The sequence below is a fragment of the Pieris brassicae genome, chromosome 6 (genome assembly GCF_905147105.1).
Source record: "Pieris brassicae chromosome 6, ilPieBrab1.1, whole genome shotgun sequence".
Lineage (NCBI taxonomy): Eukaryota > Metazoa > Arthropoda > Insecta > Lepidoptera > Pieridae > Pieris > Pieris brassicae.
Window position 1 is genome coordinate 15,514,054 of NC_059670.1, and position 27,263 is coordinate 15,541,316.

Here is a 27,263-nt window from a genome sequence, read left to right on the forward strand (position 1 = left end):
TAGAAACGTAAATTTGATTTGTTCCAAGATCTCATAAAATCTATATTTCTAGCAACATAGTGTTTACTTTGTGTTTCAAAATACCTTTACGTGAAAAACATTCTCTACTTAACGAGTTTAGGGTATGCAATGCCGGATTTAGAGGTCGGGAGGCCTCGGGGCTACTCAGAAGAGAAGGCAGGGCCCCAAAACAATTTTCAAATAAAATGGAAAAAGATTTTTAAACGAGTTGTTCCATTTATATATCGAGATTTTTAATTATCTTAGTATTAGTATTTATTGTAGACTAGACCCTTTTATGGAGCAGCCCCAGTAAAGCCCCTTTGCCCTACCCTAAATCCGCGGCTGTGTGTATGCTATAGCTAAGAGAGAGGAGGTTCAATTCTAGAATAAAAAGTTTCTCATGTATTGGTTATTGATTTCTTAATTTTATTCAACTTCTCGAGTCATATAATATAAAATAAGAATACGCTGTTAATCATAATAAGATATGATGACAGTTCAAAAAAGGTTTTCTTATACATAATTGTATTAACCGTGAAAATCATTTGTTGGTTATGCCTTACAAAACAAGCTAGTTTCAATCCTATTAGATTCAAATTTCTTAATTATCTTCATTGATATTTTTCCTTGTATGATTGCTGTCATCTTTTAGGCCTGGTTTCGTTTTTCTTCACCGTTTCAGGTAGAGTTAATTGCGAACACAGAAACAAAGTTGTATGCATAGCCGATATAGAACGCACTACCACTTTACGCTTGAACAAGTGTAACAGTATTTTTCACTTGTTACTTACTTTCATCAACTTTTACCCTACCTATTAGTATAGATATGTACTTCCAATAACAGGCACGACTAATAAATAAACTAATCTACGTGGAAATACTTACCGGGAAAGCATCAAGTTTTCCGATTTCAGCGGGAATGGAAATGGTCTAGAATCTAAATAGGAAATACAGCGCTATTTTGTAAAATAACGGAATTAAGTTGGTAAACTGCTTGACTTTTCAACAATAAGTAAGAGACGTATGGTAACGTTTGGTTACATCATCATCAACATCATCATACAGTAAACTGATCGTAAACTATTTAATAAAATAAACCAGACAATTATTTAATAGTTTTGCTAATATTTTAAATAACAGGTGGTAAAGGGCAGGAGGCTCACCTGATAATAAGTGATAGTTTATAATAATAGCGCTTCCCATAGAAACTCACATCGCCAGAGGGCTTGCACGTGCCTTGCCGAAAGAATGGGTACGCTATTTTCTTGAAGGACCCTCGCAGAAAGTCCAATTAGATTGGAAATATACCGGTGGGCAGTTGGATTCTCATAGTGATGATGCGCGGCAATAACTGCCTTAAAAGACGCTCACTTGTGGAACGACGGACGTGGAGGTTATACATGAAAATATAACGCTTTCTTAAATGTTTCCCACATTTAGATTACAAATAAACCTCTAGATAACCATTACCAGTTACAGACTTGGTGGTACAGAACAACTCTGGTGAAAGCTGCGTGACATAAAACTTTTCGGGTGTAGGCTATCCCACAAGATATTGCGATAACCCTCATATTAAAATGAATTTTATGCGCTAGTAATTGGTAACTCAGTATATAATGGAGAGAATAAGAAAAAAAGATATATCTTCCAATTTTTTTCGCTGGTCACAAGACGACTTGCGTCTTGTAAACTATCCCTAAGTTAGTCAGTATGACTAACTTCAAAGTAATATTACTGCAGCTATTTGATGACTGTAGTACGCATTATGTAAATTGTCGCAATATTTTGTAATTCTGTTTTTTTTTTAAATTAGCGACATACTCTCGTAAGTCTAAATTATTTTGACATATGTACATCACACTTAGCGCTGTCTTGACATTGAATCGTACATTTAGTCTAAGTTTAACTAAATAAACAACCTTTTTAGGTTTATGCTTCAGATTTCTGTATCTGATTCATGATCATTTGACAATCCAAAAGGCATGTAGGTAATCAAGCTACTGTGCCTGGCACACTTTTTGGGTCTTACCCGGATTCTTACGATGTCTTCCTTTACCGTACAAGCTAATGTTAAATGCGCACATAGAAATTCCAGTGATGCACAGCCGGGGTTCAAACCTACGACCTCAAATATAAGACTCGCAAGCTGAAGACACTGCTCTACTGCTTTCAGGTTAACTAACTCAATTTTTACGAGGATCTATCTCATTTTTGCATCTGCAGTACATACGTTAGTGAAGGGTAGGAAACGTGTTTTAATAATTTATTAAAAAACAAAATACTTTTTACAATTAAATCACCAGGATCAATACAAAAATGGGATAAGTAATATTCCTGTACTAATATGTATTTGTAACTATCAAGATTTATTATAACATCCAAAACGTTTGAAGTACTTATTTACATACTACCTTATTACAAAACCTCCACCTGTCTTCAACTGTTCTAACTAAAACATTGTTACGAAGACAATTTTCCGTTTGATAACTAGCTACTAATTATATTTACTAATTAATGTACAGAATAACTATATTAGAAAACACTTAAAGCACGCTTAGGGAAGTATGCTGGGCCTATGGTTCCCAATACGACATGCTTGCATCGCGTGGTAGCATAGGCACAGGCCTCCCCAAGCACATCCATCTGATGAGGGCGTGGCGTTGGAAGTAGCGCAAGTCGTTGATATTCCTAATATAAGTGTGGACTAGCCTCCGAGGTTTGACGACCCCGTTCTTGGTAAGACCTCATTAAGGGAACTCTCTGCAAGATGGCGAGGTCATGTCAATGGAAGGACGGTGGACAGTAAATGATCTGTGTGTTTGTACCGTGTGCATCCATACCGTCCCCCGGTATGGATGAAGGAGTCCTGAAGGTTGAGTAGCGTAGTAAGTCGGTTACAGGTGCGCGCTGCACACAACACGCCTCTTTGGTCCGGATTTCTTCTTTCGCGGGAGGCCGTGAATTGACTGCCCATGGTCAATCGGCTGAAGTATCCTGTAAGTGAGCTACTTAGAGAGAATCGGATTGTAGAAGTGGGGCCGTCGACGTGGCAAGGGACTCCGGGTATATTTGCGTCATCCCATGGTGATGCGAACAGCTCTGTACTGCCTTGTTCAGTGCGCCGAGCCTGCCAGTCTACGTGCTGGCTCTATACCGAAGGAGTAGCCCTTGCTTGGCAAGCGACGTGCCTTGACTTGAGGGCTTCTTGGCGGGTGAAGAGCTCGGACGGTGAAATTTTTCCATTTTAGCTCATGGATAAAGAGGTTAAATCTGCGTCGTGCCCAGGGGCTTCTGTGCTTCTAGTGCTTCGAGCTAGGCTGGGTTAGTTATCCACAACGGACCTAATGAGCGTCTAAGTGCGGAAACTGAGTTCACAGTCGTATATGGTTGATATACGATAAGCATTTAAAATCTAAATAATAAGGCTGTTTCTTCAAACAGTTATGGACTTAAAATGTTTTGCATTGTTAAATAAACCTTAATGCTAACTTATATAAATTAAAATTTCAAAGTGATAAAAAATCTTCCGAGGGCTCGAAAATCGAAGATCTGAGACAAAAATGTACTGTAATGTCCGTACTAAATATTTTTGAAGTGAAACTTCTTTAGGCACATGAGGGTAAAATGATTACGGATGAAACGCATTAATAGTATTAGCGTCAGGAAGATGTGCAACATTTCTGTTGAAGAAAAGAGAGAGAGCGATTGAGAGAGAGTGAGAAAGGGCAAACGTAGCATGAAGCATAGAATGAAAGATCGAGAGAGAAAGGAAGATCGGCAATAAATACACGCAATTGGTTGATGTATTAGTTTAGTAGTTACATATTAGAACTTAAACTCGCATAACGTCTTGTGCAGTAAACGCAGATTTTTATTTATTTATATTATCATTAGCATACAGAGTAATCAGTGTTAATATAGATATACAAATACATGGGCCGTTGGGGCTTTTACTACAGTAATAATATATTTACAAAGAAGTTTCACTTCTGACATGAGTACTTTGTACGCACCATTTTATTTTATTAATTATCAAAATCACTTTACAAACATTCGTATAACGTAACGCTAACGGCTCGTCACGTGACCATTTCCATTTGGCGTTCCACAAATCCTTTTGGCGTTAGTGGTCGTACTTGTCAGAAAGTGATTTCGTTTAAGGCCCCACCACCATATTGACGGACTATACTATTATGTATGTACACATTTTACAAACGATTTTCGATAAATACTTAAAAACATAAATACATCAGTCTTATTGCATTCTCCAAGTAAAGTCCTCTTTCGTCTGAGACTGATTTAGATTTAAGAAGGCGCTAAAATTGATGAAGAAATTTGCCATTTTAAACGTAATTCAGGTAAAAATATATTTTTTTATTATGAAGATTTTTTTGTCCCCGATGTTTTAAATAAAGCGTAAGAGACCTTAATTGAGGTTTAAGACTAGATTTATAATAAATTTAAGATCACGGTCTAATACAAATTCAAAAACCAGAACATTGACAAAATTCAGAATAAAAAAATTGACAGATCGTAAAACCAGCGTCAAAACTTAAACAGAAAACCCAGTAGTGCTACAACTCTTGACCGCAGATTTCTATATCTCTTTCTTGATAATCTTCTTACACTCTTCTGTGCTGACGTCGTCGATGCTTCAGCTGAAATTTGGTGCAGCTGTGATTCGACCCCACGACCTCAGGGATGCGAGACTACACAAGATACTCATATTAAAGTAAGGTCAAAACTAATATCTAATTAATTTAAAACACGTCAAAACCTTTTTTGGTTTAGTTTATGGAAGAATAACGTAAACATTAAAAAAAATGGTCTCCAAAGCAATTCACAAGAAACTCAACGTCTAAATTTTTTGTAAATTAAGTGTAATTCAATTGGAAAAAAAAATGCTGAGTATCAGCATGACATGATACAAGCGAAACTCAAATGGCTGAATTTTTCCATAAAACAATTATACAAACATGCTTTACCTTAATTGGACTTTGAATTATCCAACGTTATAACATTTACAAATTTGTTAGTCCTTCAATAGGACTGCTTATTTTGTTGGGCTGTGTCATTATTTGGATATCCACTCTGTAAAAAAAAGTAGTTGCAATATTATATCCAAGCAGGTAATATTATATTCTAGAAATCAATTTTATATTATGTAAATTTAACATTTTTAATGCTTAAAGAGTACCTCGCTAAATCTCTATATATATAAAATCTTCGTGTCACAATGTTCGTTCCCATACTGCTCCGAAACGGCTCGACCGATGCTTATGAATATGAATATTTTAATGCATATTCAGTGAGTCTGAGAATCAGCTACTATCTTACAAACGCCTAAGAGATAAGGGGTGTCCACCACAAAAATATTTTATAATTTTTTTATAGGATACAAAAAATAATAATTTAAAAATAAAAAATAATTGACACCCCTCTACGATGAACCCCTATTTTTTATTATAGGAGATAGCTCATTTTTATTGAACTAAAAAAATGTTTCCTGCAAATAATATACATGGCAAAACAACATTTGCCGATTGATCTAGTAAACATATAAAATTTCTTGTCACGGTTCATTTTGGTTATAATATTTTTATATTAAAAATAGGTCGGAAGGCTGACCTATCAATCCAGAACAATCATTGATTTGTATATATGCACAGCATATCATCAATAGTAGATGGAAGCTATACCACAATAGAGAACAAATTTAGTGAAGAAAAACTTACAATAAATCTTTTGGAAGGTCTGTAGTATTCATTTTATTTTTGTTTATGTACATAATACAAAGTACTTTGAGGGATGGTAAGTATTCCAATAAATGTAGGTCATCTTTATCCAAAACTCGTTCCTCATCCTCACTTTCATCATCTTTTGTTTCTACAGGCACATGGTCTGTTGGACTAAAAATCAAGATCAAAATAAATATAGATTTCATTTACCAAACAATTAATTAGTTTATTTTTTATCCTCTGTTTGCTATTGGGTGTAGGATTAGTTTATACTTTTATAGTTATCAAAAATAAAATATTTCAATAGTTACCTCGTTCCTCCAAATAGGTATACTTTGTCACTGTATTTGTCCTTATGCAGAATACACACCTGACGTCTTCTTTTACATGGAGGTGTGCCATAAACATTAATAAATTCCCAATGATTACTTAACAATGAATATCTATGTATGTCATTGTAATGTGTCTTTTTTCTGTCATTATACCCACCAAAAATGTACATAAAATCATTATGTATCCCTGAAACATTCCAGTTTTTAAACAATTTATTGTGGTATTTCATCATTGAACGGTATTAAAGGGTCTTGAAAGTTTATCACTATTTATTGGTATCTTTTTAATAATTATATAACTAACTATTAGGATGTAGAGACACCTGGTAACTTACAACTCGAATGACTCCGTCTTCCATCTGGTTTCACTCCTCTTGCCTTAACTTTTACCCATGTTTCTGTTAAAGTATCAAAATAATAGACCAAATCACAGTAATACTCTTGATCATTACTATGTGGCCTACTTAATTCCGATCTGCCTCCAAAAATGTACATTCGATCCCCATATGCTAATGCTGTATGAAAATCCCTCCCTACTGGTGGACTCCCTTTAGCACACACATAACACCATTCCATAGTATGTAGATTTAAATAGTGCAAGTTGTTCGTATATTCATCAGTAATATAGTCAAATCCTCCAAATATATACATTTTATTATTGACAATACATGCTGAATGACCATCTTTTCCATTAGGTATTCTGCCTGTTACCAGGGGAGTGCTCCACTTAAGTTCCTCAGTATCAAAACAATAGACTATGTCGCAAGGTACATTATAATTACGTCCACCCCATAGATAAATCTGGAATCAAAAAAGTATCCTTATCATAAATATGTTCCCATCTTCAAATTTACTTATTTCAATTGTAGATGGTTGTTTAAGCAATTTTATAAAACAAACTGTATGTTGTCAATATTTGAAATATTAAATCTTACCTTGTCTCCATATGCGACACAAGTGTGCCCATATCTCTGGAATGGTGCTTCCTTCAAGTTGCCATAGTCTACCGGAGCCCATTTGTATATCGCTGTGTCTAATACATGTACTGATATTGGCTCCAAGAGTCGATATTCTTCCAATGAACTATAACCCCCAAAGGAGTATATTTTGTCACCAACCCGGGCTGCTGCGTGATTCACCCTCCGAGGCCCACCATGAGTGTGCAAAGTCCAATACATTTTATTAGTTGTACCATTAAGTTCCCATTTAATTATTATGACTACAACGTATTTTATTTTTCCCGAACTAGCTAACTGTTATCAGTATGAAACGGTGTAGGTCAAGCTAGTTAGCTACCTATACTGAAAATTGAAATGTTTCCTTGGCTCAACTTAATTAATAATAAAACCATCTGAATTAAAATACTTTTACTTTTACCATTTTGGGTATGTTTTGCCCCAATATATTTTTTTAAATAATAGTCTACGTTCCACAGAATAGAGTGTGTGATCGAATACGACCAATGAGTAAAGAAAATCTATCACAGAATAGAAGCTTCTGAGGTTATCGTTGGCAGAGTCTGTGCTGCAAGAGAACGTGGCGGTTATACGAATTTGGTACATCATTTAATTTATAAACAAGTTTTACATATTAAAAGTATTATTTCTTATTAAGACGTATCAAAATTATTACTGTGGAACTGTAATGACGTGACAAAGCTGCCAACAAAACGAGCACTTCCACGTCTTCAAATACGTCAAATTATGGGGTAACTGTTTGTTCTCTAATAAATAAACAAACTATTAATTTTCAAAAATTAGCTGTAGGTGGCTTAAGTTTCACAATTACGATGGCTACTGGCTAGTGTTGTTGCTGATTTTTGTGTACATGGTTACAAAATTTATTAGAACTGGCGCAAAGGTAGACATTTAAAACCACATAAAGAAACGAAATTAAAGTACATGTGCATTCATCTAAAACTCTTCGACAGAAACACTTTAATCCGTTACCATTCAATGCTATTGCCTCGAGAACCGAAACAAAAGTACTGAAGACTGACACTTAAAAGAAATTGTAACCGCATCAGTTACGTCGAAGTCAAAACAACCAACATTTAAATTTTTGGTAAAGATGATCAAATTTAGGGATAAGAAACTGAATCTTTATATATTCGTCATGTCTGTCACAGTCACTTTATTGCGATGCCATTACATTACAGTTGAAAATACGTAAGTAGGTATAAAATAGGGTTTAAAATAAAACTCACATCTATTTAAACGTAGTTTAAGTGTATTAGCAACGTTGGTACATGAGGATTACTGGAATAATACTGTTGTTATTGCAAACATACGACTCACTGTGTCCCAAAATAGTAGGTAGGTACTTAGTACAAAATGTATAATCACCAAAACCGTGCACGCACTAATGCCTTATATTAAATACTTTATGCGTCTATTACACCTATAAATTCAATAACTGACACTACTAATAGGTAGATATAAAACGTGAGCATTCATACACAAAGTTTTATTACTTATATTCGACTAACACATGATTTAAATTCATCTCAATTGTTAACGTTTCGAGTGGATCCATAGTAAGACAACGATTTATAGGAGTTTCTAGATACAAACTACATTGCTAAAATTCAGCTCAACTATTGGGTACTAGACGTGACGTTGTAATGGACACATTTAACACAGCGATACCATTACGGAAAGTGTAGCATTTCGGCTTGTGGTAAATAACACACCCATCCCATGTTTTAACAACTACATGATAGAGATTCAGACTATCGTTATAAAGACGGAGAGGTTAGGATAATTTATTAAAAACTCCAATAAACAAATTCTTGCCATGGACCAACCAATTCTCAAAATTGCAAATATAGCATTCAGATCAATTAAAATTGCTTCTACATTAACACTAATCTAACAAAGTCTTGTTTTATATTTTGCTAAAAGTAAAAGTTTAAAATAGGTAAGCTAAACGTCAAGTCTTACATCCAAATTCCTTCGTTATTTGTTTAAACGAAAAAAAAACAAAACGTCAAAAGCCAAGGCAAATAAAAAGAAGAAATAATAAAAAAATAATTCTTTAATTTTCTGTGAATATAATTTCTTTATGCACGATTATTTACTATTAAACTACATACAACATGACATAAGAAACTATTATTAATACTACTGTCGCAACGACAAATGAAATACATTTGTTAAATAATTTTCATATGTAAAATAAAATATAAATAATCGAGTATTACTGTTGCAACAACTGTTTAATCTGTGGTTATCACATACCATAGACATCGGTATAATAATGTTATGTAACTCTAAGTTACATACCCTAACATTGGGCATTACCAGCTTAGTGCGAGTTTACAATACGACAATCACTGCAGCGTTCAATGTTAACCATTAAATATAGGTAATTAATGTAAGTAAATTAATACTACACGCACATCGTTGACTATAAACTCGTACTAGGCTTATATTTAGAGATCTAACGGAGAAGAGGGCTTAATACTTGTTAAGTAGAAAATTTTATATAAAATTTAAGTTACATAAGCCCCATCTCGCTACCGTAAAAGAAATAAAATTTACAAGAGATAACGTATATTACGCGAAGATGGTAAAGATTTCACATTACATTGAATAACACAATACACTTTCGCCTACATTTTCTATGAAATAAAATCATTCGTTTGAAAGATTTAGACATGTCATTATACTCGTTCACGATAATTCACCTTGCTTGGGTGTTTTATGTGAAGCTTTCACATCACCAGGGAACTTAAATAGAACTGCAATTGACTGTAAACGATTGATAAACGTTTCAATATTTATTGTAAGTGGATTTTATGACCACTGCTTATTTTATATAGAAATTTTGTTTTAAATAAGTACCCGAGACTTCAAAATATTATTGAATCAGTTCATATATGAACCCCTCTTTCGCATACTTTAACACCACAGATGACGAATTTCAATATAACATCTATGAAAGGTGTACGAGAACGAAGGAACGCTTCATAGAAGCGACTTTGCCCTGGCAAGCAACTATTGTACAATCAATTTGTATTAATAAAATTATCTTACAAAACTCATACCCTTAAATAAAACTTTGTACCAACACTAGACACTTCTAAATGCTCTCTTGTGCTTGGCCCTATTAGCAAAGTTCAACCAAAACTTGATTACACCGCTATAATTATACAGTCCCGAATAAAATGATTTGTAATAAATAATTTAAGACTAACCTTATAGACGGAGGGAAATTAATCCTTAATGATATCTTACAAATAATAAGTGAAATTTCATCGATTTTAATGATTCTTAAGGCCTGTAGAACTATTGAGCTATTTTTCCTAAACATATCTAAAATGTCATGCAAATGATTTTCAGCAGCTAAAAATGAAGTCATACAGGAATGCAATTGGTCAATTGTGAATTTACTCTCGTGTTAAAAACAGTTGTACAAGCATCTTTTAACGCATACAATAGTCATAGTATGACATGTGTCAAATTTGACGTACAGGATGCATTGGCGCCAAGTTTCTCGCACTTAGACTACGACAAAAATAATATTTTTTACACATTCCAATATTTATTCATCATATTTTATCACATTGTACTGATGTTGCAGCCAACGTGCTCAATTATCAACAGCCTAGCCGCTTTACTAAACAGCGCCGTTTAACAAGCGATTTCAGCCATATCATCAAATTTATAAGTAAATATGAAATAACTTGTATAGATGTTAGTTAGTTTCACTTTCTACAACCTAGCGGCGAAATTTTCCAAACTACAAATTTTCCAACAAAAAAATAACATGTTAAATTTTAAAATATATTAAATAAAGATATTTTTATGTCAGATGTTTCATCAATTTTATTTCTGTCACTTTTAATATCAGGCTGCTAGTTAAACGGCGCTGTTTAGTAAAGAGGCTAGGCTGTTGATTGAACGGCTAATTAAGCTAATACAGTGAAGTTTATTAACGGACTTCAAAATAAAAAGATTTTATAATTTTTTTTATATCTGTAAAAATACTTGTACCGCTGAATGGAGTATATTTTTTTTAAATAACTGTCCAATTACAATCCAATCGACCAAAATCGCCATATACTTACACAATATACAAACGGACAGGTAAAAAGACATACAATGTGGAATGGTTACAAAAACTTCTGATTCAACTATGAATATCGCTTAATATCAGCGTTATTAATAGTTAAAATCCTAACGTTCACTAGATTCGTTATGCAATAAATTGCGTATGAATAGTAGACACAACACCTATAAACCCCTTATGTCAATAATGGCACGATTATATACAGGGGAATTGACATGAAATAGCTGAATCTAAACTCCCGAACAAAATTCATATAAAAAATTTATTAAACATTTGCACTGTAAATGGTAATCCATTAATGATTATATCTTATATCTTACGTTTAGCGAATATAAATGCGTTACCAATATGTACTATAAAGTACTAAAATTACACAAATACGATTGAATGTCTTTTCGTTTAGCTATTGTCTGAAAATGTAAAAAATTGATATTCCAAAAGTTTTATGGCCTATAAAATACGTTATATGTTCGTCACAAAAATCTTCTTTCTGTATGGAGTGTTCCAATAATTGTGAGACTAACCCGTCCAACTGAAAACGTATTTAAATCATCTGTCTCTTTCTCTCACAACGTACGCGCTTTGAAAGAAAGAGACAAAGAGTACTTCAGTTAAAAGAGAGAAAACTGATTTAGTTTTTATGGAAGGTACTTCAAAAAACATATTTTATAGACCCTAAAACCTCGAACTGGGTTAAATGCACATTCAAATGAAATTGATCGACTCAAGTTACCAAATCATAAAAAGCTTTTTACTCTGTGGAAAATCATTAACATTCATCGGTAACTCAACGTGTGCTAGGAGGGGGCATCTGTGCCTGAACACCTTGAAGATTCATCGGCCGACCGTTAGGGTTTCCCATGCCTAGTCCATCTGCATAATTATTCGCGTCCATTGGAGGCATATCCTCGTTCTAAAATATTTAAAATTTTAATTAAGTCAAAATTTGTCAAGCAAAAGAAGGGTAGATAAAGATTTTGCACAAAAAATACATTTGGATACCGATAATAATTTTGAGACCATGCTGGTCATATTTTCGAATTATAGAAGCAACTTAAATTATTTACATAATATTTAATTTTAATTTTTTTTTCGACGTTTGCTGAAAAGCGTAATAATAAGTTTTAATATATAATTATAAGTTTTTAATAATAATATATAGCTTCAAGCCGTTCAAAAAGTGTTTTTCTTAGAATTTGTTTTATTTAAGCTCTCAATGTCATGTACAATGAGACCTTAAATAATTAAGACCACAGACAATCAAAGATTGGTGCATAATACCAATACATAAAGCTGATATTACAATATTGAGAAAAAATGCTTTTATATACACATATATTATATTTATATTGCATATGAAGCTTCAGAAAGTATCTGCATCATTATGAAGCATGCCATGGTGAATAATTTTCCAAAAGACGTATTTTTATTAGTAATTTTACGATTAATGTTTCATGTGTATTTACAGTTATATTAATAGTGCTTGACGTTCGATAAATGTGCTTTTTTTATTATGTTCAATCAGAGAATTTCTGTTAAATGTAGATAAAAAACATCACAAGGAAAGTGTCGAATCGAATCCCTGTAAAAGAATATTACCTCTCGATGCCTGCGTATCGTGCGGTCCTCGTAACGTGTGCCCCCCGTGGAAGCCATAGGCCGACTGAGCGTGCTGTTAGCATTGCTAGGCGAATGTGGCGCCCCCGCTGTGCCAGACGACGGCGTGCCTTGACCTAACGTTACAAGGTCTATGTACATGCCAATGTGGCTCTTACGCTTATAGGGACTAGAAAAGGCTGGACTAGTCGGTGTTAATGATTTTGAAAATGTACGTTAGTTATATTATTTCAATATAAAAAAAATACTACATATAATTACCATACAATTGCATATACGTTTATAATACTTTTGAACGAAATATTTTAAAGACATAACTTAATATGAAAATAGCGTAAAAGCCACGAGGCAGGAGTAAGTTAAAATTTGTACACAATACGCAATACGTCATCCACATAATTGTTATTCAATAGACATTTTGTATAATGTACAGGTAGTATTAATAGATTATTGCAATGAAAACAGTGCATTTTTAGATTAACGCGGACTAAGCATAGCATGTTTGTTACCATGTTTAACAATGAAACATCCATCCATTGTAACAAACATTTTACGTACATTTTAGGCCATTATATATATATACTATTTAGTACCTTATTTCGAATAAATATAGATTATATTTTAACTTACCGCTAGTACTGGAATTCCTCGTTGGTTGAGCGGCCCGAGCCGGAGTAAGGAAATCGGCTTCACGCCAACCGTGTTTACGGTATACCTCACGTAACTCCGCGTGAGACCACATTGTCATCAGTACTTGGCCTAAGGACACATATTTTATAAGAAACTATTTTTATTAATATGTATGTGTATGTGAAATTTACTATTTATCACAATTTTGACTGATTGAATTTCCTTATTATTCATGTCGAAACGTATATATAGACCATAAAAACTATCGAACGCAGAATTTATCAATCATTGATGCATTTTGTTTCTGTAGTTTTAACCTAAAGAATCCTTATTTATTCATAAGTGCTTAAACAATTTGTACACATAAAATTATACAAGAAAATATGACATTAAATTTTTTACACATATACATAATTATATTAGAACATAAGCACTTGCTTGCTTAGTAAAAATTAAACAAGCAAAAGTTACGGTAACTTGGAAGACAGTTGTAAAATATACCAAGTAAGAGCGAGATAGCCTATCCACTCGACGATTAAAAGTAGCAGATTATGTGGAGAAGGTGTACTGTTTCTCCAACCTAAAGGGAGGATTCTCGACAAGTTTATCCAAGATCCAGGATCCACTGGCTCGAAGATCCCAGTGGCTATGACATATGACGTCATCGTAATGATTAGTAAGCACAGATTAAAGGTGTCGCTACACTAATTATTAGATAACTTTTTTAGCGGATTACTCTATTATAATCGTAGATTACAACTACCCTCCGTCCATCGAATTTCTATAGAAAAAGAATAATTTTATTTAGACCTACCCGCAAACTTAAGCACCCTAGGCGTGTGTCTGTGCCGCTGCTTAGTGAGGTTAAGTAACCGCTCAACACCACCCGCTTCCAAAAGAGAACGAGAGAACTCAGCGCTCTTCTTTATCACCTCGTTGAGGGTCGCTAACACTGCTGCTATCGTGTCGTCGGAGGTTCCCTGAAATGTTGTTCTATTGTATAGGGAACAGTAATTATAATCTGAATCTGAAAAAATCTTACTTTTCCAATGACATTTTAATGAAAGTCTTTTGCTTTTGTTAATGAGACATGAATAATGACAAGAGAGAGACTTTAAAAGAAATCAAAGTTGGTCATCCACTTTAAGAAAAACTATTTTCATTTACCTGATCATGTTGCTGGTTGCCACTAGGCAACTTCTGCACGAGATCCCGCATTGCATATTTCCCAATCAACTCCTTATTCCTCTGATCGATAGCCAGATTCCGCAGTGCGGTTGCAACAGCGCATACAACGCGATCTACTTCCATACGAAGTAGTTCTACTAGGATTGGTAGACCTGGAAAAAATATATTATTAATATTAAAAATTAGAGTGATCAATGTTCATTATTTCAGTCAAAACGGCTTTTCCACTTACTTTTTTTAACAAATCAGATGTATTGAATGTTACTATATAATTTGGTGATTACGATACACTTAAAACAATATTCAAATACTTTCTATTTAACGTACCTAACACCCCTACCCCTACCTACCCAGCACGAGTGCGATCGTGGGCATTATACTAAGGTGTTTAATCAATTTATAGGTGTACGTAACGCACGTGTACGTATGGTGGTAGCACGCAGGATTCATACAAACATGAACGAATTAATAATGAAAGAACCCAGGTCTTCAAAAAAAGTAATTTTTACATACCGTAAAAACAACACTATTAAGAAATTACAATTAAAAGATTTTGATATTTTGACCAACAAATAAATAATATTCTCAAAATTTTCAGCTAATTACTAATTACCTTTCTCCTTTCTAACCGCAGCCCTAATGTCAATAGACGGTTGCCAGTAACAAGCTGCCAAGTTCTGTAAAGCGCCGGCCGCCGCTTCGAGAGTTTCGGGGTTAGAACACGTCTGGAGTAGTGCCATGTATAGTGGAACCACCTGAAAGTATATCAAAAATACAAATCATTCGTTTTTACCAGCATACACCAACTGGGGTTGGTGCAAATAACGGTGACATCATCCATGCAATCCAAATTCGATTTTATTCAATATCTAACATTCGTTCTTATTATTTTATAGACCATGTCCCAAAAGTGGATCTCTTTACAGAATGTAAACTAAATATTTTATGATCTCATCTAGAACAGATTAGAGGCCCAACTTTAAGCACTATACAAAGAGTGATGAGTTTTTGTATAGAATCTCCTCTGAAATGTATTTTACAAAGGCGTGTATTTAGAGTGTCAAACAAAATTTAATCTAGTTTCAAGAGCTGTGAAAATATATCTTCAATATGAAGTTTGACAAATTTGACAGCGCTTTAGACGAGATTGTGAAATTTAATACGAATTAGAATTCTGGACTAACTACGTAAACTGTTAAAAAAATATTAAAAAATGGGTGGTCAGGACGCCTCTGTCCTATAGAATTAGCTAGGTGTATTGGTATCTTACCTCGGGTGACCACAGCATTTCTGTACCCTTAGGAACAGTATACCCCAAAGAGTTTCCCGTCTCCAATGGCTGTGAATCCGCATCGTTCTTCCCCAAAGGGCTGGTGGAGTTCGAAGAAGAACCCTCTTTCTTCTTCTTGCTACCACCGAAACAGCCTAGATTCTCTCCTAGGATGAAACAAACTGTTATACGACGAAATTATTTGATTACTTTACTGTTTGGAAATAATATATAAATTAATATAAAACATTAAAATTATAATTTTAAAACTAGTATTAGTTATATTGGACATAAACCGTCGAACCAAGTATTTATGTAAGCCAAGAGAAGAGAGGGAAACGCAAAAAAGTTTGACGTAACGCACTTTTTAATTTAGGTAGATGAAAAACAAGTCCCGACGAAAATATTTAAAAAGCAGAGTAAATAATCAAAATAAAAAATGCTTGAAATTTTATTGAATCCAAAATATTTATATCTTCAAAAACAAATAAATTATATATATTTAAAGAAATAATTGTTACTTATAAACACACCTTTTGAAGCACTAGCTTGTATCCGTGCCTGTCCCGTACTCTGTGTGGGTGGCGCTCGAGTGTCGTACAACGGGTCTTCTATTTCTTGACATCTGATAAATAAATAATTATTATATGATTAAAAATATTACAATTATACTTCGTATGAACAGAAAACATACAAGAAAACCTATTGATAATATTTTTGTGAATTAAATAGAGATGGCGCCATTATGCATTACGTGTAAATCATATCTCTAATTTTAAAAAAAATATTAAAAAATACGTCTTATTCTTGTACTTTGGGATGTTATGCCATACTTTCCATACCGTTATTTAGAATCACGCTTCATTATTATTGTTTTTTTTTTTGAGGTAACATAAAAAAGAACGAGTTGAGTATGACGTACAGACCCGAGCTGTTACAAGTTCAGCTGTGTACGTCGAGAGTAAACAACGTATATGTCGCGGATACGCTGAGCTATTTGCTACCGCGGAAAATAAATAGACCACCCCGTTAGTTATTAGGTAGCATAACGTTAAGCAACATAAAAAGACATTTGAATTTTTTTTATATGCTTTTGTCGCGCTCAGAAACAAGACTGCTATGGTTACATTAATACAAACCAAAGTGATTTTTAAATGCAATATACAATGATTTATATTGTATAATTCGGTAAAATAAAAAAACTCACTAAAATCTGCTTTAAAAATATTTTTTGGTCTATATATATGTAAGGAAATAATTATATTTCTTTTATTTTGTTATTTATCTGTCATGTGTCAAAACTGACGTTTTATTTAATTGTAATATGGAATTCGCTAATCTCGGGAAAACGCGAGTTTTGGCTTGTCACTTGAATTTTTACAAGTTTTTTTTGTTAAAATATTTTCAATGTCAATTATAAATTCGATTAAGATAATTGTTTTGAAGACGACTTGACTTTAACGAAATAACAAACTTGTGTTGTTTTTACAATTATTTCAGGTAATTGATGAATTATTAATGACTATTATATTATATATATTTAGTATATAGTTTTTGGTCAATTTTGACTTCATAAGATTTTTGTTTAAAAACTAAATAAATAATTAAATGTCATCCTGCTGAAAGGTCTATTTAAGATCTATGTAAAATATAACTTACCGATAAGACAAATTTCGCAGCACACATACGCAGTTTTCAACCACCTTAGTACCAATGGCATTGACGTTGAGGGCCGTACGCACTGTGTGCAGCAGAGCTTCGGCGAGACCGGGCAACGAACGCAGTCGTCGCCGTGCGTACTCGCCCGCTGACGATGCGTTACGGAGCGTACCGGACGCGTTACGGAATACTGTAATTATTTGGATAATAATTTTATTTATTAAGGGTTTTTAAAGCATGTGTGTTAAAGCTGTTCTTAGGTTCCATATTAAAGAAAAATGAAATTTCACCAATAACTGTCTTATTATACCAAAACATTTGTTATTAGGTTAGGTTATAGGTAGGTCATAGGTTATTAAACATGTTAAAAAATAAGCAAAAAAAATTCGCCAGGTCTGCAAATTCAAAAAAATAATAGAAGAACTTACTAGTAGACCAATACGTTTCACCAGGGTTCGTGGGATGCCAACCAGAATGCAGAATGATAACCTTATTAAATATAACTTGAGCTGCATCATCTATTATAGACTGTTTTAGATCTTCACACGAGGACATGTTCCAAATTACGCCCGTCACTAACTCTTTAACCTGTAAATTTCATAGTATTATATACTATAATGTAATCATTCATAAATACGCATCAAAAATTAATTCTGAAGAGATGAATATTATCCAAAATTGTCCTGAATTCTCTCCAATTACTTAAATCAACAGTAAATATTTCGAACCAACTTCACAAAAAAGTAAAGGAGAGTATCCTTTCGAGGTCATTTTTTGTCATTTTTATACGTAGTTTGTATTGTACGTATTTTCTAGTTAAACTCTAATTTAAAATTAAGCTATGAAATAATTCTGGCGGTCAATATTTTATTACATAGATTATAGAGAAAAAAACGTGTGTGTACTTAAGTAGACGTGTTAGAAGTTATATTTCTTTGGCGTAACAAGATAAAAATCTTTTCATAAATTTTATTCTACGTTTGTAGAAAAAACAACACTTACAATAGAAAAACCTGAAATATTGAGTATAGCTAACTTCCGGAGTCGGTTTTTTGTGACAGCGCGCGCGCGCGCTTCTTAAAAATTTACTATAATATAACTTCAATAAAAAATCTCAATGAATATATATGTACATCAAGCTTTATATTATTTTATCACCTCCATATCCGAAGTCCTGCACAGCAGAGCCATAAGAGAAGGAATTCCTCCTGCGTCCCGTATGGCCCTTTTGTTCTCATCGTTCTGTCTCCCGTAAGAGAGATTACGAAGCGCACCACACGCGTTTCGCGATACTTCGGGATTCTCGTGTGTCACTAGTCGCACAAGGGGGGGTATTCCACCTAAAATAATAATAAATTATTTCCATAAACGGATCACATAAAAAATATGTAGGTAGGTATATCAAATAAATATATACCTTTACATAATAAAAGATACTTATTATACATTTTAACGCAATAAGCCTATTCAGAAATCTTCCAGAAGCGATATACATTTTAACGTTTATTGTGATTGAACTAACATATATATTATAAATATCACTTGTTTATTATAAATATCAAAACATTTATTTATTTGGTCATGGTGACCCTAGAGCTTTCCTCGCTCAAGGAATAAGTATCGCAAAACAGCAGCACAAAACTGCCAGCGTTAAAGGTACACGGCCAAAGGGACCAACCTCTTAATATGTTACCCAATAAATTTGTTTTAATTTTGCACTCATCAATACCTAATTGTTATTATTATTTAGGTTAAGGATATTGTAAACACTCGTATATCTGTGCGTTGGAAGTATCTCTACAATATTTTGGAGTCTTTAGTAATAATTATTATTACCATCAAGATATAATTTATGTTTTCTGTTTTGTGAATTTAGCGTCAACTAAAATTAGCCTTTATTAACTATTTCTCAAATTTTGGGAGATTTATTTTTAATGAAATATGTACATACCTAAGCTCCTAGTTTTCTGTTTATTCGGGTCGTCCATATAAGTGAGATGTTGCAGGTAGGCAGCGGCATTAGCTTTAACGACATCTGACGGCGAATTGAGGAACCCGATGACCTCTGGCAAATTGGGGTCTCTCCATTGCAGACCTCCGCCCTCTTCACGACCCACTCCGCCATGAACTGATTTTTTTAAAATTAAAATACCAATTATTAAGGTAGTAAAAAAACGCTAATTATTCGTCTCATTATTCCACTTCACGTGCAAAAAAAAAATGAAGATAGAGTTTACGAAGGTATAAGTAATAAATCTTTTATACCTAAAGCCATATTTGCCATTTGTTTCTGTAATTCCTCTTCGTCTCCATACAAGGACTGTCCACCAGTGCTTCCTAAGCTTAATCCGTTTTGTGAATCCTGAAATTGTTTAAAATATTATAATAAAAATATTTTTATAGCTAAACATTCGTTATTGACAAATGATTGTTACTCGTATATTTTTTTGGTCAAACAAATTGCAGTTATGAAAACCAAATATAGTATATATGCTAACATTTTTATTTAACATTCACCGGAAATCCTGGTTTGATTTTCGGCGAAAACACTGTCATAGGGAGGTCCTACTTGATCTAAAAATAACAATAAACCCACCAATCAAGACCGGGCTGCTCCATTTATAGGAATTAGGAATTATTTCGAAGTTTAAAAAAATCTACAAGATGTAAGTTGATATGATCATAATATGAAATTGACCAGGTTTACTGTAGTCTACTTTTGTAATGCGCTATGGAACACGTCTGCAGCATAATGATGAGCCAGGGCTAGTTACAACCACAACACACACACATTACACACTTAAAATGTACCTTGTATCTTTTTGTTTTCTCCATATTTTTTTTTTTTTGTTATTTTTCTTTTTTTTATTATAATTATTATGACTTTGTGTGAAGAGATAAATAATTGTTGTACCTTAAATGGCTGCGCGGTGTGATGTTGAGGGTCGATAGCGGGCTGGTAATGTTGGTACGTATACGCATCCGCTGCGTACTCGCCACGCGGTGACGTCACACAGTAATGGCGGCCTAACTGCTCTAGTGACGATGAATCGTATCTGTGATAGACATGATTGCTTATCCCACTATTTTGAATAAGTTCTTTAAAATGTCATTGAATTTCACTAATATATCAATACAAACAAAATTATTTTTCTGGTTTTGACCTAATATAGCATAAATAGTACCTTTGTTGCAGATGTAAATTGTGCTGGGGAGGAAGGGCACCCGGAGACGCGCTTCGGGGCGATGCACTACCACCACCTTCTACGTACTCCTGAGAAGGTAATTGCTGGATTTTTTACACCGCATAAAAATACTTTAAAATTATTGAATAATTGAATTTTTTAAATTTTGCTCTTTAAAAGTCTGGTCCTTCGAGCCGGATACCTGTGTCATGTAAGCCGGCATTTGGGGGTCAACGAGGTAGGGCTGAGCGGGATAGGCAGCGCCGTAATGCGCGTATGTGCCGTAGTGGCCTGCACTCGCGCCGCCACTGACACCATAGCCACTGCCAACTGACACTGCTTCCATAACCTGCAAAAAATAAAAATATTTTATTATTACGTCATTCTTCAAGTGTTTATCTTGAATTATATTATGCGTATGCACCTAACAGCTATTACGAAAATTTTCAGAAATACACTATATTATTATAATTACTACATGATATATATGTAGTGTTATCTCCGTTTACAAAGTTTTTGTCATGTACCTACTATAATGAGACCGATTTTTTTGTTGCTTACAAACCTTCAGACTTTAATGTTGTTTTCATATACGCTGCCATTTGATTAATTAAATTCCAATTTTATTAGATTAGTTATTGAAAAAATACGAACGTGTGGGTACTTCTGTGAGGGCGCCATAGTAAGGTGTCCCATGTGATTATAATGCGCAGCGGGTGATGACACATATTGACTGTACTCCGCCTCTACGCCACCGCCCACTGGGTACTCGCCCGCCTGAGAACATATATATTCATATATATAAAATTGTGTCATACATAGGTATACCTGTAAACTGCATGATTCTTACTCGTAAGCTTAAAACAGACACAAAATCAGACAAATAATTAATTTTCTTTTATAGATAGACGCTGAGCGTCGTTACATACCTTTTGGACTAGTACAGGAGTTGATGAAATAGTTAAATTATCAGTCGTAGACGTGACGTAATTTGATCTCTTAAAATTCTTAAAAGTACACATTTTATTGAAACATGCTATTATTTTTCGTTCTTTATTTTCTAATGCAAAGAACAAGTTTTTAATGGTTACCCATTTCCTCTTTCTATTTAATTATTATCACCTGCATAGCGAGATGGTGCTGATGCGCAAGCGCAGCGGACAGCTCCGCGTCCTCGGTGGAGGCGTCCGATCGCGACACGGGGCTGTGCTGCTGACCGTAGGCGCCGTCCACCGGTCCGTTACTGGAAATAATAAGATTTATAAACGTATTGTTTGATAAAATATCAAACCCTATTCAATACTATTTCTATAAAATGATATAACAGTCAAAACCGTTAAGGACGACATCGTTTAGAACAACATACCGGTTATACTGGCTAAAATCAAAGGCCCCGGCGGGAAAAGTATAAGGTACTTAATAACATCGTCATCGGTTTTTAAGACCAAATATGGTCTTAGTAGTCCCTTCGATGTCGTTATAACAGATTTTGACTGTAAAAATTCTTGTCTCAATTCTGCGACGCATTAAACTACACATACCTACATCGTATTAGTTACCCTCCAACATGGGGTTTATCGCTGAAGTGCCCGTATAACTACAGCGACGGTAAAAATAGGGTCGGAGTTCACATACTTTGACGGATAGGATATCCAAACTATTCAGACCTACATATTTACAAGCTGTTATTCTTAAATAACCATTACAGACACACAATTTAAACCCAAACAAAAATTTAACAATGTGCTATATTGTAAAAAGCTTTCAATAGCGAAATAACGTAGTGCAGCTTAAAAGCGAAAAATAACAATACATCGCGTACACCATAAATCATTTACGAGGCCTACATATCACAGGATATTCAATTATGGTTGGCGCTCTCAAATAACTCGATCGATTAAAACCAATTCGCGTCACAAGTTTAATGAATCAATTATGTGTTCGAGAGTCATCGCGGTCGATTGTATGGGCTCAATCATTGTATCTTAAACTAGCTCCGGTCTTGGGGTTTTAGAATATATACCGTATATTATTTTCATGATTAATGAGGTTTCAAATTTATATACAATGTCATACCATGAGCACTGTCAGGGTTAAATTCTGGTGCTACTATTAAGGAATATAGACCTCTCAATAGAATATAGATATAAACATATTAAAATAATTATTTATTTGTTTCTGTGTACCAAACACACTACACACGCCTATGCCACTAAATAATATATAAACTAAATAATATAAAAACGCTAGTTATAGATGATAGAACATCGGAAACAGGCAGGACGCTCACCTGATGTTAAGTGATACAGCCGCCCATAGTACTCTCAATGCCGGAGGGCTCGCGGGTGCGTTACCGGCCTTTTATAAAGAACCCTACGCTCTTTTCGTAAAGGACCCTAAGCCGAAATGGTTGGGAAGTACTTCAATCGGCAGCTGGTTCCACATAGTTGTGGTGCGCGGTTGCCTTAAAAACGCTCAGTTGTGGAACGACCAACGTCGAGGTGATACGGATGGTATTTTGTATTTTGCCTTTACGTCCGATACTGAAACTCAGCTGCAGGTATTAGACCGAACAACTCTTCTGAACCCTCTCCATGGTAAATACGGTAGAAGATGCAAAGAGACCCAACATTTCTACGCAACGCCAAGGGATGAACCGATCTTCTTTCAATTCGGAAGTGGAAGGAACTGGTACTGGGGAGCTCCCGCCCAGAGACGAGAACAGTACTCCATGTGGGACGGAATGTACACTTTATACAAACATCAAAAGGTCTGTTTAATGCGATTTTCGTATGGCTTCAGATGAAAAACGCATTGTGCTTTATAAAAAATATCCATCAACAAGATATGAATCACATTCAACAGCAATTCCTCAATCCCTGTAAATACGGGGTCGGCTTGTTCTATATAACTGCTATATTAGCATCCTTTTGCACTAAATAAAGAGTTTACTATTCATGCCCGGTCACTTAAAAACCGTTCAAAAGACTAAACTTATTCCTTAAAAAGGGCTTTACTAAATATATATTCAGGTATTATATGGTACCCTTTTATGGTAATGGTTTACGATATAGCCATTGGTTTATCACTTTATAGGCCAAAATGCTAGCAATTGCAACGAAAGAACACGAAGAGTTTCGCTTATAACGTAAATTACAACGGTCGGTCTTATTTGTAACAATCCCTCAATTATTCAAATAATGTTATGTCGTGCATATTTTTAAAGTTACATGGACAATCATCATTATAAGGCATGGTTATGAATGTAGTTATAAATACAAACAAATTTTGAATCATACATGTAAACATGATGTAATTATTGTATTGTGTGTATAATAATAAAACAAGATCGGAAGAAAACAAGACGTAAGACGTTCGATTGAGGGAGAAACCTTTTTATGAGAGAGACTCGGTTTATATTTGACACTACACTACTGACTATACTATACATTTATTTATTGTGTATATTATTGGAAAAAAGTTTACAATACTGCAGTGGAAACATAGCCTGGACACTATCTGTCCAGGATGTCGAACAGATTTATATACTAAGACTAATGATATTTATAACATAAAACTATAATTAATAAATAGCGCATATAAAACGATTGAATAATGAAGATAATAAATTCTATACAATTACAAAGAGATTATTTAATTATAGAAACGAATCTTAGTCAAATGCGTTTCAGACTCTACAGAAGTCCACGACTCGTAGTGTACAGTCCAATACGACGACGTTTTCTCTAACAGTCAATAAAAAACTATAACTCGAGTATGAAATTGTCGGCTTTGACATTTTACCATTAGTCAAATATTTTACACAGATTATAAAATGCCTGTCACGTATGCCGGTTTTAAGAGGGTAAAACGACGGGACCCAATAAATACTCTCATAATTAGAGGATTCTCGCTTACCTAGTCATCACTTACTTAGGTTTGACTGTATAACAGGCAAACGCTTACCTGTGGTTAAGTGATACCGTCCATATACACTCACATTGCTTAAGGGCAAGTGCGTCGCGGGACTTTTAAGAATTGGTACCGTTGAATTGAAACCAAGATACCGGGCGCATATAACACGTAGAATGTAACGCAATACAAAACCAAATTACAATTAGTAAATAAAACGATATCATCATTTCTAGGCCAACATAAATTTAACAGGATCATTATTACAAAGTAAAAAGTTGTAATTTCGTAAAATAGGTCAATGGGAACGCAGACTTTTCTAATTGGTAATTCAAAGCCCCTTTAAAAATAAACGGCTTCAAACTTTCGAATTTTGCCTAAATATCAGGAGAAAAATAACTGTTTGAAAACCAGACCGAGGGTGACTGATCTTTAACTTCTTAGTTTACGATTTGGTCGAGAAACAAAACTTGAAAAATCTCTTTTTTATTGTATTTGGCTAATAAATGAAAACAAATCATTTTATTGTTTTTCATACATCGGAGGACAGATGCAGAAATAATCAGCTTACAAAATTATAAATTTAAAACATTTTACCAGTCGGATATAGCTATTATCTACTTTATTATAAAGTGTTGGTTTATTTGGCTTAACGCGCCAATTACAGGAATACTATTTATTTTGTTTACATTATGTTATAAACTCTCTTACGATCAAACTCTTCCAGGCAACCTTATATGCTAAAACAATACTAAATACCCCATTTAAACAGCACAAGAACTGCGTACTCATCTCTGAAATGCCAGCAACGCATCATCTCTGATAATGTACACTTTGAGTCTTTGTTTGCCATATAAAAAGAAACAAAACATACAATTAAAACAGTTTGTATGATAGTGATGACTTTTAAACTATTTAAATTTAATAATATATTTGTGTTTTATAAGGTATACTAATTATTGGAAAATACTACATGTGTCTTCAGGCTTCCGCTGAAATAACACAGGACAAACCGCATATTTTGGTTGCTTAAAATAGGTCACTAGTTATAAATAATAAAACTACTTCTTTTTACTCTCTTAGCATAGTGTTCGTTATTACAATTGGCTCGTAGTTATTTTTAGTTATCCGTATGCAATTATTATGCATCGACCTGATTTTGATTGCAAGCAATTCAAGACTTACTGAAATGTGAATAATAATTTACTCATGTTATATTTTTATTATTGAATCTAAACGAAGCGTTTCATAAGAAACATGAATGTATATCTACTTCAAAGTATACAGTAACATAAAAAAACACCGAACCGTAGGAAAATTAAGGGTTTACGGAAATAATTATAACAATGACACTTTTCGTCGCCACGCGCGTATACAAGATATATTGTATCACCAAGGTCACATTTCCTAATAAACTATACATGAGGGGAAAATTTAAATATTTATTACATGAAAATATATTATACTAGCGGACCCAACAGCCGGTGTCCCGTCTTAACTATAAATATTAATTACAAATATAATAACTCCGATCGAATAATTTGTTTCAAACGATGTTAATTTTTTCTAACGTGCTCTTTGACGATATTTACTGCACGCATTCTGGCAATGTTATGTCAAACGCCATAACTATACATCAAAAAAGTTTGAATAGTAAAAGGGCTATGCACTGAAAAAAAACAAATGTCCTATAGTAACAAAAGTCATGATTACTTCATATTGTGGTTAAGGATTCTTAAATTTTCCAATCTTCCGCGCACTTTTCTTAATTTTATCTTTCATAAGATCCTTCTTCTGAGGATAACAAACACAACAAAAAGACGATATTTGCTGCACGCATTCTGTCAATGTTATGTCAAACGCCATAACATTGACAGACAGTGACATGAAAAAAATTTTTAAAGGCGCTATACACTGAAAATAAATTTGCTATCGTAACAAAAGTATTCTTAAATTTTCTAATGTTCCGCGAAATTTTCTTATTTTTTTCTTTTATAAGAACCTCCTAACAATAACAACACAACAAAAAAGGAATTAGCGTAACTGGTCCAGCCGTTCACCCGTGACCAAGGGAAATATGGATTCATTTTATTAATATAGATTATAGTATTTGAATAATTAAGTACAACATATACACACACATAAACAGTTGAGATTTATAATACGTTTGTGAATCAAGTCTTAATCTAATCAATATATTTTTTATGTAACAAGAAGCAAACGGCAAAAAGTCTCACCTGATGTAGTGATACCTCCGCCCATGCACACTCTCATTGCCAGTGTCTTGCCGGCCTTTTTATTTTTTATTAATATAGGTAACTTAATGTGCACTTATGAACGTCAATTAAAATTTATGATCTTATTTAACATTTACTGTCAGTTCTGATATCAAGGGCGTAAAACGGATAAGAACTGGCAATAAACTCTCCGTCACTCTTATATCGCCAAGGTTTTTTTAAACATGTTTGTAATTCATTACATCATACTCCTCGCTACATGTTAAAGCAGTTAAATAATGTAATTAAATAAAAAATAATGAATAGGCAGAACAACCGGAAAGTGTTAAAATAAAGTTTCGATATTGATTCATCAGTGGTCTGACAAAGGACTAGTTACAAAACGTGATGTTTTAAACTATTTATATATAGATTATAGA

The 27,263-nt window shown here is 33.9% G+C and overlaps 2 protein-coding genes across 4 annotated transcripts in view; both read right to left on the reverse strand.

The window, feature by feature from the left end:
* Positions 1–2,867: 2,867 nt before the first annotated feature.
* Positions 2,868–7,528, reverse strand: LOC123711184 (kelch domain-containing protein 3). The gene is made up of 7 exons (XM_045663633.1): positions 7,451–7,528; positions 7,009–7,369; positions 6,409–6,874; positions 6,053–6,260; positions 5,739–5,912; positions 4,989–5,094; positions 2,868–4,712 (listed from the first exon to the last, which is right to left on the reverse strand). The coding sequence occupies exons 2-6, from the start codon at positions 7,249–7,251 to the stop codon at positions 5,025–5,027; spliced, it is 1,161 nt and encodes a 386-aa protein (XP_045519589.1). The 5' UTR covers positions 7,252–7,369; positions 7,451–7,528; the 3' UTR covers positions 2,868–4,712; positions 4,989–5,024.
* A 1,593-nt stretch (positions 7,529–9,121) lies between these two features.
* The window catches only part of LOC123710773 (catenin delta-2), a 45,440-nt gene continuing 27,298 nt past the window's right edge, over positions 9,122–27,263 (reverse strand). For 2 of the 3 annotated variants that reach the window (XM_045662954.1, XM_045662955.1), the window contains exons 3-20: positions 21,818–21,938; positions 21,350–21,472; positions 20,898–21,044; positions 20,696–20,784; positions 20,425–20,566; positions 19,776–19,872; positions 19,462–19,638; positions 18,669–18,850; positions 17,939–18,098; positions 17,511–17,700; positions 16,385–16,476; positions 15,852–16,033; positions 15,195–15,336; positions 14,561–14,733; positions 14,208–14,373; positions 13,394–13,522; positions 12,746–12,879; positions 9,122–12,059 (exon numbers count right to left, since the gene is read on the reverse strand). In XM_045662954.1, the coding sequence (XP_045518910.1) occupies positions 11,934–12,059; positions 12,746–12,879; positions 13,394–13,522; positions 14,208–14,373; positions 14,561–14,733; positions 15,195–15,336; positions 15,852–16,033; positions 16,385–16,476; positions 17,511–17,700; positions 17,939–18,098; positions 18,669–18,850; positions 19,462–19,638; positions 19,776–19,872; positions 20,425–20,566; positions 20,696–20,784; positions 20,898–21,044; positions 21,350–21,472; positions 21,818–21,938 (2,572 nt within the window). In that variant the 3' untranslated portion in view covers positions 9,122–11,933. The remainder of the gene's footprint in view (positions 12,060–12,745; positions 12,880–13,393; positions 13,523–14,207; positions 14,374–14,560; positions 14,734–15,194; positions 15,337–15,851; positions 16,034–16,384; positions 16,477–17,510; positions 17,701–17,938; positions 18,099–18,668; positions 18,851–19,461; positions 19,639–19,775; positions 19,873–20,424; positions 20,567–20,695; positions 20,785–20,897; positions 21,045–21,349; positions 21,473–21,817; positions 21,939–27,263) is intronic. The other variant, XM_045662956.1, reaches the window with a different exon arrangement.

Excerpts from the sequence above, each read along its gene's own strand:
- LOC123711184 (XM_045663633.1), bottom strand. The coding sequence starts at position 7,251 with ATGTATTGGACTTTGCACACTCATGGTGGGCCTCGGAGGGTGAATCAC. Across the intron at positions 6,875-7,008 it reads GTGTCGCATATGGAGACAAG|ATTTATCTATGGGGTGGACG; the intron begins GTAAGATTTAAT and ends TTTTGATTCCAG. Across the intron at positions 5,095-5,738 it reads GACCTTCCAAAAGATTTATT|AGTGGATATCCAAATAATGA; the intron begins GTAAGTTTTTCT and ends TTTTTTTTACAG.